Source organism: Salmo salar, chromosome 01, assembly GCF_965601325.2.
Source record: "Salmo salar chromosome 01, fSalSal1, whole genome shotgun sequence".
NCBI lineage: Eukaryota > Metazoa > Chordata > Actinopteri > Salmoniformes > Salmonidae > Salmo > Salmo salar.
This window is the reverse complement of record NC_138291.1, coordinates 6904880-6922500: the sequence shown is the minus strand read 5'-3', so window position 1 is coordinate 6922500 and position 17621 is coordinate 6904880. Positions and strand designations below refer to the sequence as shown.

Below are 17621 nucleotides of genomic sequence, written 5' to 3'. Positions count from 1 at the left end.
TGCTATTTGTGACTAAGTAGTGTACTACATAGGGGAAAGGGTGCTATTTGTGACTAAGTAGTGTACTACATAGGGGAAAGGGTGCTATTTGTGACTAAGTAGTGTACTACATAGGGGAAAGGGTGCTATTTGTGACTAGAGAAAGGATGTTGGAAGCAGGAGCTGATTTCGCTGAGGTAACACTCATCCTTGACTGTGTGTAACCAAAGTCAATTGAACCCGGGTTCCAGTTTACTGTAAGCCTTCGATCTGGGCCGCACAAACCGACCAACCAAAAGAGAGACTGAACCATAACATCCATGGACGGATATGGCCAGGTTAATCTACAATATACCGACACAAACACATCCACACAATGTAATATACAGTACAACAGTAGTCTCTCCTGACAGCAAGCCAGTGTAGCAGATGGGGGATCTGTGAAACTCACTCCTTAGCCTGAAGTTTCGCCCCTTACGTAATTGAAGAAGGACTTTTTTTTTTTTTTATTGGACGAATGGTTGGACTGCTTCAGGAGGGCAGTCGTGTGTGTTTGTGAGGCAGAGGTCCTGAGTTCAAGCCTTGGTATGAGCTGAATCAAGGGGAAGCGGCAGTCGCTAAACAAGCAGCTTGACGTCCTTTACACACCAGATTTGGTTCTGGGTTCTGCGATACTACACAACTAGCAACACAGTAACTATATGATTCATACAACAGGACAAACGCACAGTAACGTGCACGACAACTCAAACACAAAAACAGACACCCAGAGAGAGAGAGAGCGAGAAAGGTTAGCTTTCCCTCTGTTCTCTGACTCACGCTTGATCACCAGGCATTGCAGTGGCTCACTCTGCTCAGAGTCTGAGGTCGTGTCCTAAATGGCCCCCTATTTCCTTTATAGTGCACTACTGTTGACCAGGGCCCCATAGGGTAGTAGTGCACTGTATAGGGGAAAGGGTGCCGTTTGGGACGTAAACAGTGACTGGATCCTACTGCTATTTATACTACACAGTCTAGTGTAGGCTCCTACTACTGCTATTTATACTACACAGTCCAGTGTAGGCTACTACTACTGCTATTTATACTACACAGTCCAGTGTAGGCTACTACTACTGCTATTTATACTACACAGTCCAGTGTAGGCTACTACTACTGCTATTTATACTACACAGTCTAGTGTAGGCTACTACTACTGCTATTTATACTACACAGTCCAGTGTAGGCTCCTACTACTGCTATTTATACTACACAGTCTAGTGTAGGCTACTACTACTGCTATTTATACTACACAGTCCAGTGTAGGCTGCTACTACTACTATTTATACTACACAGTCTAGTGTAGGCTGCTACTACTGATGCTACTGATGCTGCTATACCCACGCAGTCACGGTCAAGAGTACAAACTCCCTCTTTCTCTATCTTTCTCTCGCTGAGTTCTCCCCCTCTTTCTCTCTTTCCCTCTCTCTCTCTCCCTCTCTCTCTCTCTCTTTCTGTCATCAGCACTGAGTCTAAATCGGCCATTCTCTAATTTTAGATAGATAGGTAGAACGTAAAACACCCCTCCCTCTGTTAGCCTTGGGTGGTATAGCTAGTAAACAACTTTACTCTTAATCTGTCTGTTTGTTGTTGAACAAGCCCACATTTTAACCCATTACACCAAGAGGAAAATCCTGTTTATATTGGTTTTACTATTTTTGTTGTGACCACCACCGTCAAGCTTTGTACGGTCATCCTGTTTCGAAACAGAGTGTAAGCTTGCGAGATCATGACGGCCGAACGAGACTCGCCACCATCATCCCAGTGTGGTGACCTTCTAACAGGAATTGATAGGAAGTTGTCGATGGTCTAACAGGAAGTTGTCATGTTTCTTACAGGAAGTGTACGTGGGGACGGAGACGATCTGCACGGTGGATGGACTCCACTACAACAGCACCTACATGTCCAGGGTCAAAGCCTTCAACGCCAGTGGAGTAGGACAGTACAGCAAGACACTGGCCATGCAGACCTCCGAGAGTAAATCCAACCACCGAATACTCTGTTGACAGGGAATCTATAGAGCTTATGTAGTGCACTACTTTTGACCAGGGCCCATAGCGGGACAGAAGTAGTGCACTATATAGGGAATAGGGTGCTATTTGGGATGCAAACATGGACTAACCTGGTCCCATACTGTCTGTACTGTATCCAACTCCTCTATAGACTAACCTGGTCCCATACTGTCTGTACTCTATCCAACTCCTCTATAGACTAACCTGGTCCCATACTGTCTGTACTGTATCCAACTCCTCTATAGACTAACCTGGTCCCATACGGTCTGTACTCTATCCAACTCCTCTATAGACTAACCTGGTCCCATACTGTCTGTACTGTATCCAACTCCTCTATAGACTAACCTGGTCCCATACTGTCTGTACTGTATCCAACTCCTCTATAGACTAACCTGGTCCCATACTGTCTGTACTGTATCCAACTCCTCTATAGACTAACCTGGTCCCATACTGTCTGTACTCTATCCAACTCCTCTATAGACTAACCTGGTCCCATACTGTCTGTACTGTATCCAACTCCTCTATAGACTAACCTGGTCCCATACTGTGTGTACTGTATCCAACTCCTCTATAGACTAACCTGGTCCCATACTGTCTGTACTGTATCCAACTCCTCTATAGACTAACCTGGTCCCATACTGTCTGTACTGTATCCAACTCCTCTATAGACTAACCTGGTCCCATACTGTCTGTACTGTATCCAACTCCTCTATAGACTAACCTGGTCCCATACTGTCTGTACTGTATCCAACTCCTCTATAGACTAACCTGGTCCCATACTGTCTGTACTGTATCCAACTCCTCTATAGACTAACCTGGTCCCATACTGTCTGTACTGTATCCAACTCCTCTATAGACTAACCTGGTCCCATACTGTCTGTACTCTATCCAACTCCTCTATAGACTAACCTGGTCCCATACTGTCTGTACTGTATCCAACTCCTCTATAGACTAACCTGGTCCCATACTGTCTGTACTGTATCCAACTCCTCTATAGACTAACCTGGTCCCATACTGTCTGTACTGTATCCAACTCCTCTATAGACTAACCTGGTCCCATACTGTCTGTACTGTATCCAACTCCTCTATAGACTAACCTGGTCCCATACTGTCTGTACTCTATCCAACTCCTCTATAGACTAACCTGGTCCCATACTGTCTGTACTGTATCCAACTCCTCTATAGACTAACCTGGTCCCATACTGTCTGTACTGTATCCAACTCCTCTATAGACTAACCTGGTCCCATACGGTCTGTACTCTATCCAACTCCTCTATAGACTAACCTGGTCCCATACTGTCTGTACTGTATCCAACTCCTCTATAGACTAACCTGGTCCCATACGGTCTGTACTCTATCCAACTCCTCTATCCATCATTGTCCTGCCATAGACATACATATTAGTATGGCAATGAACCAACGCAGAGAAGAGTTGGCTAAAAGCACAGACATTCTGGACCCACCAGGCTATAAGATAGATAGTACTTTATATATAGACAGGTGTATAATAAGCACATATAAAGTACTATCTAATCCAACCCACCTTTACACCTGCCACCTGCTTTCCCATTGTGTATGCTGCTCAGCTCTACACAGACAGACAGACAGACAGACAGACAGACAGACAGACAGACAGACAGACAGACAGACAGACAGACAGACAGACAGACAGACAGACAGACAGACAGACAGACAGACAGACAGACTCGTCACCCATCAGTAGACCTGTGAAGTTCACACAGGCGTAACAGGGGTTGAAGTTCACACAGGCGTAACAGGGGTTGAAGTTCACACAGGCGTAACAGGGGTTGAAGTTCACACAGGCGTAACAGACGGCTCCCGCTACCCTCCTCGTAATACTCAGGAATATAGCTGTGCTTGCTAACATCCGGGAGATAGAATATGTAATCTTCTCCCTGATAATATGGCCTGTGAAAAGAACATTGGCCTTGTAGGGCTCCACACAGCTCCCTCTCTCTTTTGTAAAATATTTTTTTTACTGGCTTGCCTCTTTATAAGGTTCGCTGACGTAAATCTTGTTATTGGTTTGGAAAAGATCATAATTGATCCAAAAAAACAGACCGGTCCGGACAGATTCTAGGTTTCAGGTTTCACCAGACGACCAGGATTCATTTTGCCTTTGCTCCCCATCTGAAAAATAATCTGGGGGAAAGACTGCTATAATCTGTAGCTGTAACAGCCGTCGAAGAGAGTAGACCAAGGCGCAGCGGTTGTGTGCTCATAATTAACTTTATTTTAGAACACTAAACAAAAAACGAACGACAGCCAAACAGTACTGTCAGGTACACGAAACACTAAACAGAAAATAACCTCCTACAAACACAATGCGGAAAAACCCTACTTAAATATAGTCTCTAATCAGAGGCAACGAGATACAGCTGCCTCCAATTAGAGACCAATCCCAAACAACCTAGAATCAACATAGAAATAGATTAACATAGAACATAACCCAAAAAACCCAAAACACACAAAACAAACACCCCTTGCCACGCCCTGACCACACTACAATAACAAATAACCCCTTTTACTGGTCAGGACGTGACAGTAGCTCTTGTCATTGGTTTGGAAAATAATCTGGGGGAAAGGCTGCTATAATCTATGTAGCTCTTGTCGTTGGTTTGGAAAATAATCCCTACAATGGGTGGAATATGCTTGGATCTTCTTTTGTGATATTAAAATGGCCACTGAAAGGAACCAGCTTCCCTGTTCAACTCAACACGGCTTTTACCCTCTCTTCCACCCTCTACCTTCAACTCATACACACTGCTCTTCCACTGCTCTCTCTCTCCTCCACCCTCCACCCACACCTCCTACACACCCTGCCACTTCTCACCTCTCTCTCTCTCTCTATTTCTCTCTCTCTCTCCCACACCTCTTTCTCTCCCACTCTTTCTCTCTCTATTTCTCTTTCGCTCTCTCCCACCCCCCTTCTTCTCCCTCTCTCTATGCATTTCACATTGCAGCTGGACAATCCCCATGTGATATGCAAACGCTAGCCACAGGTACGGATGGGTCACACACCCTTTAACCCTCTCATTGCGGAATGTCTCCTGCACTCCACTCAGCCCCACTCTTAACCTGATCATTGCAAATATCACAGCAACCAATCATTGACTTGATAACCAAGGGGTGGGCAGTTTGCTGTCCAATTGGGGCTTCAGTTATTCAGGTTTCACTGTGAACCTCCAATCAACATAATTTTTACTCAAATTATATTCCTATGGGAACACTCACATTATGTTCCAATTACCATGGTAACTGTATCAAACCCCATTACATGGAGTGCCCACAGAGATACCATCTGCCATCTCCTTGAGTGTCTAATGTAGTATTGTATTTGTAATGTATGTGTCATAACAGTGTATTTGAAAGTATGTGTCAGAGATATGGGATTTGAACCCAGCTCTGTATACTATCTACAGCAGGTCTCTTCAACCCTGTTCCTGGAGCTAGACTCCTGTAGGTTTACAGCAGGTCTCTTCATCTCTGTTCCTGGAGCTAGACTCCTGTAGGTTTTCACTTCATCCCTGTTCCTGGAGCTAGACTCCTGTAGGTTTTCACTTCATCCCTGTTCCTGGAGCTAAACTCCTGTAGGTTTTCACTTCATCCCTGTTCCTGGAGCTAGACTCCTGTAGGTTTACACTTCATCCCTTATAATGTAGTGCACCTGCTTCTAATAATAAACTGTCTGATAAGCTGAATCAGCTTAATTACAACTGGGGTTGGAGTGAAAACCTAGTGGAGGGTAGTTCTCCAGGAACAGGGTTGGAGTGAACACCTAGTGGAGGGTAGATCTCCAGGAACAGGGTTGGAGTGAACACCTAGTGGAGGGTAGATCTCCAGGAACAGGGTTGGAGTGAACACCTAGTGGAGGGTAGATCTCCAGGAACAGGGTTGGAGTGAACACCTAGTGGAGGGTAGATCTCCAGGAACAGGGTTGGAGTGAACACCTAGTGGAGGGTAGATCTCCAGGAACAGGGTTGGAGTGAACACCTAGTGGAGGGTAGATCTCCAGGAACAGGGTTGGAGTGAACACCTAGTGGAGGGTAGATCTCCAGGAACAGGGTTGGAGTGAACACCTAGTGGAGGGTAGATCTCCAGGAACAGGGTTGGAGTGAACACCTAGTGGAGGGTAGATCTCCAGGAACAGGGTTGGAGTGAACACCTAGTGGAGGGTAGATCTCCAGGAACAGGGTTGGAGTGAACACCTAGTGGAGGGTAGATCTCCAGGAACAGGGTTGGAGTGAACACCTAGTGGAGGGTAGATCTCCAGGAACAGGGTTGGAGTGAACACCTAGTGGAGGGTAGATCTCCAGGAACAGGGTTGGAGTGAACACCTAGTGGAGGGTAGATCTCCAGGAACAGGGTTGGAGTGAACACCTAGTGGAGGGTAGATCTCCAGGAACAGGGTTGGAGTGAACACCTAGGGGAGGGTAGATCTCCAGGAACAGGGTTGGAGTGAACACCTAGTGGAGGGTAGATCTCCAGGAACAGGGTTGGAGTGAACACCTAGTGGAGGGTAGATCTCCAGGAACAGGGTTGGAGTGAACACCTAGTGGAGGGTAGATCTCCAGGAACAGGGTTGGAGTGAACACCTAGGGGAGGGTAGATCTCCAGGAACAGGGTTGGAGTGAACACCTAGTGGAGGGTAGATCTCCAGGAACAGGGTTGGAGTGAACACCTAGTGGAGGTTAGATCTCCAGGAACAGGGTTGGAGTGAACACCTAGTGGAGGGTAGATCTACAGGAACAGGGTTGGAGTGAACACCTAGTGGAGGGTAGATCTCCAGGAACAGGGTTGGAGTGAACACCTAGTGGAGGGTAGATCTCCAGGAACAGGGTTGGAGTGAACACCTAGTGGAGGGTAGATCTCCAGGAACAGGGTTGGAGTGAACACCTAGTGGAGGGTAGATCTCCAGGAACAGGGTTGGAGTGAAGACCTAGGGGAGGGTAGATCTCCAGGAACAGGGTTGGAGTGAACACCTAGTGGAGGGTAGATCTCCAGGAACAGGGTTGGAGTGAACACCTAGTGGAGGGTAGATCTCCAGGAACAGGGTTGGAGTGAAAACCAAGTGGAGGGTAGATCTCCAGGAACAGGGTTGGAGTGAACACCTAGGGGAGGGTAGATCTCCAGGAACAGGGTTGGAGTGAACACCTAGTGGAGGGTAGATCTCCAGGAACAGGGTTGGAGTGAAAACCTAGTGGAGGGTAGTTCTCCAGGAACAGGGTTGGAGTGAACACCTAGTGGAGGGTAGATCTCCAGGAACAGGGTTGGAGTGAACACCTAGTGGAGGGTAGATCTCCAGGAACAGGGTTGGAGTGAACACCTAGGGGAGGGTAGATCTCCAGGAACAGGGTTGGAGTGAACACCTAGTGGAGGGTAGATCTCCAGGAACAGGGTTGGAGTGAACACCTAGTGGAGGGTAGATCTCCAGGAACAGGGTTGGAGTGAACACCTAGGGGAGGGTAGATCTCCAGGAACAGGGTTGGAGTGAACACCTAGTGGAGGGTAGATCTCCAGGAACAGGGTTGGAGTGAACACCTAGGGGAGGGTAGATCTCCAGGAACAGGGTTGGAGTGAACACCTAGTGGAGGGTAGATCTCCAGGAACAGGGTTGGAGTGAACACCTAGTGGAGGTTAGATCTCCAGGAACAGGGTTGGAGTGAACACCTAGGGGAGGGTAGATCTCCAGGAACAGGGTTGGAGTGAACACCTAGTGGAGGGTAGATCTCCAGGAACAGGGTTGGAGTGAACACCTAGTGGAGGGTAGATCTCCAGGAACAGGGTTGGAGTGAACACCTAGTGGAGGGTAGATCTACAGGAACAGGGTTGGAGTGAACACCTAGGGGAGGGTAGATCTCCAGGAACAGGGTTGGAGTGAACACCTAGTGGAGGGTAGATCTCCAGGAACAGGGTTGGAGTGAACACCTAGTGGAGGGTAGATCTCCAGGAACAGGGTTGGAGTGAAAACCTAGTGGAGGGTAGATCTCCAGGAACAGGGTTGGAGTGAACACCTAGTGGAGGGTAGATCTCCAGGAACAGGGTTGGAGTGAACACCTAGTGGAGGGTAGATCTCCAGGAACAGGGTTGGAGTGAACACCTAGTGGAGGGTAGATCTCCAGGAACAGGGTTGGAGTGAACACCTAGTGGAGGGTAGATCTCCAGGAACAGGGTTGGAGTGAACACCTAGTGGAGGGTAGATCTCCAGGAACAGGGTTGGAGTGAACACCTAGGGGAGGGTAGATCTCCAGGAACAGGGTTGGAGTGAACACCTAGTGGAGGGTAGATCTCCAGGAACAGGGTTGGAGTGAAAACCAAGTGGAGGGTAGATCTCCAGGAACAGGGTTAGAGTGAACACCTAGGGGAGGGTAGATCTCCAGGAACAGGGTTGGAGTGAACACCTAGTGGAGGGTAGATCTCCAGGAACAGGGTTGGAGTGAACACCTAGTGGAGGGTAGATCTCCAGGAACAGGGTTGGAGTGAACACCTAGTGGAGGGTAGATCTCCAGGAACAGGGTTGGAGTGAACACCTAGTGGAGGGTAGATCTCCAGGAACAGGGTTGGAGTGAACACCTAGTGGAGGGTAGATCTCCAGGAACAGGGTTGGAGTGAACACCTAGTGGAGGGTAGATCTCCAGGAACAGGGTTAGAGTGAACACCTAGGGGAGGGTAGATCTCCAGGAACAGGGTTGGAGTGAACACCTAGTGGAGGGTAGATCTCCAGGAACAGGGTTGGAGTGAACACCTAGTGGAGGGTAGATCTCCAGGAACAGGGTTGGAGTGAACACCTAGTGGAGGGTAGATCTCCAGGAACAGGGTTGGAGTGAACACCTAGTGGAGGGTAGATCTCCAGGAACAGGGTTGGAGTGAACACCTAGTGGAGGGTAGATCTCCAGGAACAGGGTTAGAGTGAACACCTAGTGGAGGGTAGATCTCCAGGAACAGGGTTGGAGTGAACACCTAGTGGAGGGTAGATCTCCAGAACCAACTCATCATCAAGCTTTGATTATTTGAATCAGCTGTGTAGCGCTGGGGCAAAAATCAAAACGTGTACCCAGAGGGGGCCCAGGACTGAGTTTGGACTATCTGTCAGGATAGAGTCATACATTCTGCTAACACTCAAGTGTTAAATGTTTGTCTTCATGTTGGTCATTGATGATACATCATACTACTGTTGCCTGGTCCCAGATCTCATTTTGCTGTTTGGCCAACTGTTGTCGTGCCAGATTTGGGACCAAAGGACTATAACTACAAAACAGAATCAAGGAGTTAGCCAGCTAACTTGTCTGAATATTCTGAAACGTTTTAGTTTTTTTAGAAAGATAACCTTGGAAACGGTCATAATTGACTTCAACAAACATTATATCTACTGTATGTGATCAGCCTTAATGAACCAGAAAATAAACAGTTATATCTGGATGTTTATCAAAGTTAGCTGGCTAACTTATTGATCCTACTTACTTGTAGTATACCCGTCTGGCTATATCATAGTCACCAGTAACATAGAGTCACTCACCTCAGACTAGACCGTCACCTAGCCAGCCTCTTGTCCTCTGTTACATGTTTTCACTTTAATCACACTGACGATACCTTATGATGGAAGAACTTGTGTGTGTGTGTGTGTGTGTGTGTGTGTGTGTGTGTGTGTGTGTGTGTGGTGTGTGTGTGTGTGTGTGTGCGTGCGTGCGTGCGTGTGTGTGTGTGCGTACATTCTACAGTTGCCTGGTTCACCTTTGACCCCACGTCGGCCCACCCTGACATCATCCTCTCCAACGACAACCTGACGGTGACGTGCAACAGCTACGACGACAGGGTGGTCATGGGTAACTCCGGCTTCTCCCGCGGTGTGCACTACTGGGAGATCACGGTGGATCGCTATGACAACCACCCGGACCCTGCGTTTGGGGTTGCCCGTGTTGACGTGCTGAAAGATGTGATGCTGGGAAAGGACGACAAGGCCTGGGCCATGTATGTGGACAACAACCGCTCCTGGTTCATGCACAACAACTCACACACCAACAGGTACGTCCTCTCACGTCACCTGGTACACACACAACAACAGGTACACACTAACAGGTACATCACCTGGTACACACACACTAACAGGTACGTCCTCTCACGTCACCTGGTACACACACACAACAACTCACACACTAACAGGTACGTCCTCTCACATCACCTGGTACACACACACACAACAACTCACACACCAACAGGTACGTCCTCTCACGTCACCTGGTACACACACACAACAACTCACACACTAACAGGTACGTCCTCTCACGTCACCTGGTACACACACACAACAACTCACACACTAACAGGTACGTCCTCTCACGTCACCTGGTACACACACAACAACAGGTACACACTAACAGGTACATCACCTGGTACACACGCAACAACTCACACACTAACAGGTACGTCACCTGGTACACACACGTGTGTATTGCTCAGTGAATAGTGTGTGTGTTTGACCTTACCCCTGTGTTTCTGTGTCTCAGTGAATAGTGTGTGTGTGTTTGACCTTACCCCTGTGTTTCTGTGTCTCAGTGAATAGTGTGTGTGTGTTTGACCTTACCCCTGTGTTTCTGTGTGTCAGTGAATAGTGTGTGTGTGTTTGACCCTACCCCTGTGTTTCTGTGTCTCAGTGAATAGTGTGTGTGTGTTTGACCTTACCCCTGTGTTTCTGTGTCTCAGTGAATAGTGTGTGTGTGTTTGACCCTACCCCTGTGTTTCTGTGTCTCAGTGAATAGTGTGTGTGTGTTTGACCTTACCCCTGTGTTTCTGTGTCTCCTCAGGACGGACGGGGGCGTCAGTGAAGAGGCTACAGTAGGAGTGTTGTTAGACTTCACCAGAGGGATTCTCATCTTCCTCATCAACGACGAACAGCAGGGTCCTGTGGCCTTCGAAGGCATCGAGGGGCTCTACTACCCTGCTGTCAGCCTCAACCGCAACGTACAGGTAACCTGGAAACAACGTAGAAACGTTACAGTCCCAATATGGAAACAATGTTATAGCCCCAACATAGAAACAATGTTTTACCAACCAGAGTAGCACCAGCCCCTGAACAACTATAGCCACAATGTATAAACAACATTTTACCAACCAGGTAGCCCCCAACGTAGAGACACCGTTACACCAACCAGGTAGCCCCCAACGTAGAGACACCGTTACACCAACCAGGTAGCCCCCAACCAGGTAGCCCCCAACGTAGAGACACCGTTACACCAACCAGGTATCCCACAACGTAGAGACACCGTTACACCAACCAGGTAGCCACCAACGTAGAGACACCGTTACACCAACCAGGTAGCCCCCAACGTAGAAACACCGTTACACCAACCAGGTAGCCCCCAACGTAGAGACACCGTTACACCAACCAGGTAGCCCCCAACCAGGTAGCCCCCAACGTAGAGACACCGTTACACCAACCAGGTAGCCCCCAACCAGGTAGCCACCAACGTAGAGACACCGTTACACCAACCAGGTAGCCCCCAACGTAGAGACACCGTTACACCAACCAGGTATCCCACAACGTAGAGACACCGTTACACCAACCAGGTAGCCCCCAACGTAGAGACACCGTTACACCAACCAGGTAGCCCCCAACGTAGAGACACCGTTACACCAACCAGGTAGCCCCCAACGTAGAGACACCGTTACACCAACCAGGTAGCCCCCAACGTAGAGACACCGTTACACCAACCAGGTAGCCCCCAACCAGGTAGCCCCCAACGTAGCGACACCGTTACACCAACCAGGTAGCCCCCATCTCCGCAACAGAGAAACGTCTGAAGAAGCTACACAATATAGTCTATGAATATGTATGAAATTATCCCTGCCTGTAGACAGACAGCTTCCTCATCTATATTCATTTGTATTGGTGACAGTAATGATGTGTTTGCTGACACCAGCAGCAGTAATGTGACAGCTGTCTAGTTGTCATTTAGCTCAACAGTTCCACCTGTTGGTCAATACTTCAAATTACATCTTTTTACAGCTAGTTCTATCTACTTGGTGAATATATACTTTTTTTTTGCTGCAAGGATATGATGAGGAGGAGGATGATGATGATGATGGTGGTGATGAGGATGAGGATGATGGTGATGATGATGATGATGGTGATGATGACAATGTTTGTCCTGTGTTCTGTAGGTGACCCTGCACACTGGCCTGCCCATTCCTGACTTCTACACTCCAGGGGAAGCAGACCTGTCTGGCTCAGTGTGTTAAGGAGTTGACTCAGCACAGCAGTGAAACAAGACAAGACAAGGGTTGTGTCCCAAATGGCACCCTATTCTCTATATAGTGCACTACTTAGACCAGGGCCCTATAGAACCCTATTCCCTATATATAGTGCACTACTTTAGACCAAGGCCCTATAGAACCCTATTCCCTATATATATATATATTAGTGCACTACTTTTAACCACGGCCCCATAGGGAATAGGGAGCCATTTGGTACTCAGAAAGGCACCAGGCTGCTCAATTTCTGGGCTCTCTAGGGTTACGTCCCAAATTGCACCCTATTCCCTATATTTGGCACTATTTTTGGCCAGACTTGTGCCAAAAGTATTGCATTACATAGGAATAGGGTGGGATTTCAGATGTACCCTAGAGGGTCAATTTAACTCACAACACCGCGTCCGCTATCCCTTTCCTCTATAGACCAACCAGCCGCATCGTCGTACATCAGATAGCGCAATCTTCGCCTGTCGATCGCGGGACTAGTGTTGGGTTGGAGTGACATCGACTGACAATGCTCCTGACCCCTGAACTCTACAGATCACCAGACGGTCCAGACCCATAGCCTTGACTGTACAGTACAAGACTCTCAATACTGAGCCATGGATACTTAGCCATACATGTATATATACTGCTCTGTAACCATGGATACTCAGCCATACATGTACATACAGGCTGCTCCGTAACCATGCATACTCAGCCATACATGTACATGCAGGCTGCTCCGTAACCATGGATACTCAGCCATGCATGTATATACTGCTCTGTAACCATGGATACTCAGCCATACATGTACATACAGGCTGCTCCGTAACCATGGATACTCAGCCATACATGTACATACAGGCTGCTCCGTAACCATGCATACTCAGCCATACATGTACATGCAGGCTGCTCCGTAACCATGGATACTCAGCCATACATGTATATACTGCTCTGTAACCATGGATACTCAGCCATACATGTACATGCAGGCTGCTCCGTAACCATGGATACTCAGCCATACATGTATATACTGCTCTGTAACCATGGATACTCAGCCATACATGTACATACAGGCTGCTCCGTAACCATGGATACTCAGCCATACATGTATATACTGCTCCGTAACCATGGACACTCAGCCATACATGTATATAGATACTGCTCCGTAACCATGGATACTCAGCCATACATGTATATACTGCTCCGTAACCATGGACACTCAGCCATACATGTATATACATATTGCTCTGTAACCATGGATACTCTGCCATACATGTATATACTGCTCCGTAACCATGCTCCATAACCATGGATACTCAGCCATACATGTACATACATACTGCTTCGTAACCATGGATACTCAACCCTATATGTATATACTGCTCCGTAACCATGGATACTCAGCCATACATCATGTACATACAGGCTGCTCCGTAACCATGTTCCGTAACCATGGATACTCAACCATACATGTATATACTGCTCTGTAACCATGGATACTCAGCCATACATGTACATACAGACTGCTCTGTAACCATGGATACTCAGCCACACATGTACAAACATCCTGCTCCGTAACCATGGACACCTGGAACTCTCATCTGGAAATGGAACTCTGAGCTTACTGTCCTGTCTTAACATGTAAATGATTATGATTGGGTGAAAGTGAACCAGCTTCATCCATCTAACCAATCAAAGAAGACTACTACTCATCACCAGACTCTAGAAACCTGCCCTGTTAGTTCTGGTTCTAGAACTCTGTAGAGGACAACAATGTTATCATAGACTGACAGAGACGATTAGGGTTTGGGTTAATTTCATATAAATTCCAGTTAATTCAGAAAATAAACCCAAATTCAATTCCAAATTTTCCTCATTGAAGAGAGTTGGAATTGAAATTTCTGAATACTTTCTGAATTGACTGGATTTGAAATGGAATTAACCCCAACCCATCCATGTATCCACCATAACAACCCTGCCATGTATTCACCATAACAACCCTGTGTTGTATCCACCATAACAACCCTGCCATGTATTCACCATAACAACCCTGTGTTGTATTCACCATAACAACCCTGTGTTGTATCCACCATAACAACCCTGTGTTGTATCCACCATAACAACCCTGTGTTGTATCCACCATAACAACCCTGTGTTGTATCCACCATAACAACCCTGCCATGTATTCACCATAACAACCCTGTGTTGTATTCACCATAACAACCCTGTGTTGTATCCACCATAACAACCCTGTGTTGTATCCACCATAACAACCCTGTGTTGTATCCACCATAAAAACCCTGCCATGTATCCACCATAACAACCCTGTGTTGTATCCTCCATAACAACCCTGTGTTGTATTCACCATAACAACCCTGTGTTGTATCCACCATAACAACCCTGTGTTGTATCCACCATAACAACCCTGCCATGTATCCACCATAACAACCCTGTGTTGTATCCACCATAACAACCCTGTGTTGTATCCACCATAACAACCCTGTGTTGTATCCACCATAACAACCCTGTGTTGTATCCACCATAACAACCCTGTGTTGTATTCACCATAACAACCCTGTGTTGTATCCACCATAACAACCCTGTGTTGTATCCACCATAACAACCCTGTGTTGTATCCACCATAACAACCCTGTGTTGTATCCACCATAACAACCCTGTGTTGTATCCACCATAACAACCCTGCCATGTATCCACCATAACAACCCTGTGTTGTATCCACCATAACAACCCTGTGTTGTATCCACCATAACAACCCTGTGTTGTATCCACCATAACAACCCTGCCATGTATTCACCATAACAACCCTGTGTTGTATTCACCATAACAACCCTGTGTTGTATCCACCATAACAACCCTGTGTTGTATCCACCATAACAACCCTGTGTTGTATCCACCATAACAACCCTGCCATGTATCCACCATAACAACCCTGTGTTGTATCCTCCATAACAACCCTGTGTTGTATTCACCATAACAACCCTGTGTTGTATCCACCATAACAACCCTGTGTTGTATCCACCATAACAACCCTGCCATGTATCCACCATAACAACCCTGTGTTGTATCCACCATAACAACCCTGTGTTGTATCCACCATAACAACCCTGTGTTGTATCCACCATAACAACCCTGTGTTGTATCCACCATAACAACCCTGTGTTGTATTCACCATAACAACCCTGTGTTGTATCCACCATAACAACCCTGTGTTGTATTCACCATAACAACCCTGCCATGTATCCACCATAACAACCCTGTGTTGTATCCACCATAACAACCCTGCCATGTATCCACCATAACAACCCTGTGTTGTATTCACCATAACAACCCTGTGTTGTATCCACCATAACAACCCTGTGTTGTATCCACCATAACAACCCTGTGTTGTATTCACCATAACAACCCTGCCATGTATCCACCATAACAACCCTGTGTTGTATCCACCATAACAACCCTGCCATGTATCCACCATAACAACCCTGTGTTGTATTCACCATAACAACCCTGTGTTGTATCCACCATAACAACCCTGTGTTGTATTCACCATAACAACCCTGTGTTGTATTCACCATAACAACCCTGTGTTGTATTCACCATAACAACCCTGTGTTGTATCCACCATAACAACCCTGTGTTGTATCTGCGAGTCATAGTAATAACTCTGTGGTCTCTAAATGTTGCCATGGTGATGTTCTACTGCTATACTACTGCTACACACACACACACACACACACACACACACACACACACACACACACACACACACACACACACACACACACACACACACACACACACACACACACACACACACACACACACACACACACCTCCCGCATCAGTAAACATGGTACCACTTCTCCACACCATCATTAGAATCCTTGAAGCATTTCTGTCCCACCAAACATACACACGGCACATACAAGAGACTAAAGAAACACACATTGGTGAATTACCCTTTATGACAGCCAGGGGCAGCAGAAGAGGACTGAAGAGACCAGTATACAGATCTACTTGTAGAAGGCTGACGGTGACCGATGCACTGATTCCTGACAGAAAGCAATGGGTTGCATCCCAAAAAGGCCACTTCTTTTGGACCAGGGCCCATAGATGTGTGCTGTTCTCAAACTGACCCATAGGGCTCTGGTGAAAAGTAGTGCACTACATAGGGAATAGGTTGCCATTTATGACTCAGACATGGACTGCATTGCTATTGTATTCTGTAAATGAGACGCTACCAGTGGCTTTGCTTGTGTGAACCTGAACTTCATCCATAGTTTGTAACCAACTAATGAGACAGTCAACTTATTCTATTCTCCTACTGGAAGTAAACAGGTCTTTATTTATTGATCCTGTTGGGCGTCCCAAATGGGTTATTTATTGATCCTGTTGGGCGTCCCAAATGGGTTATTTATTGATCCTATTGGGCGTCCCAAATGGGTTATTTATTGATCCTGTTGGGCGTCCCAAATGGGTTATTTATTGATCCTGTTGGGCGTCCCAAATGGGTTATTTATTGATCCTGTTGGGCGTCCCAAATGGGTTATTTATTGATCCTATTGGGCATCCCAAATGGGTTATTTATTGATCCTGTTGGGCGTCCCAAATGGGTTATTTATTGATCCTATTGTGTGTCCCAAATAGCACCTTATTTCTTATATAATGAACTAGAGTATTTAAGGAATAGGGTGTCATTTAGGATGTCTCAGCGTCTGTTTCTCCACAGTGCAGCAGCTGTCAATGATGTTTCTAAGCGCTGAATATATATGTACAGTATGTCTATGGCTACGTCCTAAAATGGTACCCTATTGCCTACATAGGGCCTTTAGGGTTCTGGTGAAAAGTAGTGGGCTTTGGTAGAGAATAGGGTACCCTTTGGGGAACTATCCACTGGCAGTCTGGCAAGAGGTGCTATAATTACACCTGATCTACTATTATTGTTATTATACAGTTTTATTCTGCTATTGCTATCAGTAGGACCAGTAGTATGGGGGGGGGGGGGGGGGGGGGGGTCGTTGTGGTGATGATGATGATGATGTTGGTGACCAACAACAATGAAAATGTTTGGATGTTTCCCCTCCTACATTACAGGTTATTGTGAATAAGGTGTCACTACAACACAGCGTACTAATACTCTTACTGTAGGTGAGCTGATTCCTAAATGGAACCCTATTTCCTATATATAGTACACTATTTTTTATTTATTTTTTGACTAAAAGGGGGGGGGGGGGTCTATGGTGAAAAGTAGTGCACTAGGTAAGGAGTTAGGGTGCCATGTAGGACACTTATGAGTCCTAATAGTTTTTGTACTTATCATTC

At 46.6% G+C, this 17621-nt stretch overlaps 1 protein-coding gene across 4 annotated transcripts in view; it reads left to right on the top strand.

Moving 5' to 3' along the window:
* Positions 1–17290, top strand: part of trim9 (tripartite motif containing 9) — a 164105-nt gene extending 146815 nt beyond the window's left edge. For 2 of the 4 annotated variants that reach the window (XM_045709925.2, XM_045709902.2), the window contains 5 exons: positions 1854–1992; positions 5012–5050; positions 9767–10070; positions 10850–11012; positions 12207–17290. In XM_045709925.2, coding sequence (XP_045565881.1) covers positions 1854–1992; positions 5012–5050; positions 9767–10070; positions 10850–11012; positions 12207–12284 — 723 coding nt within the window. In that variant the 3' untranslated portion in view covers positions 12285–17290. The remainder of the gene's footprint in view (positions 1–1853; positions 1993–5011; positions 5051–9766; positions 10071–10849; positions 11013–12206) is intronic. The other 2 variants (XM_045709969.2, XM_045709911.2) reach the window with 1 other exon arrangement.
* Positions 17291–17621: the final 331 nt, after the last annotated feature.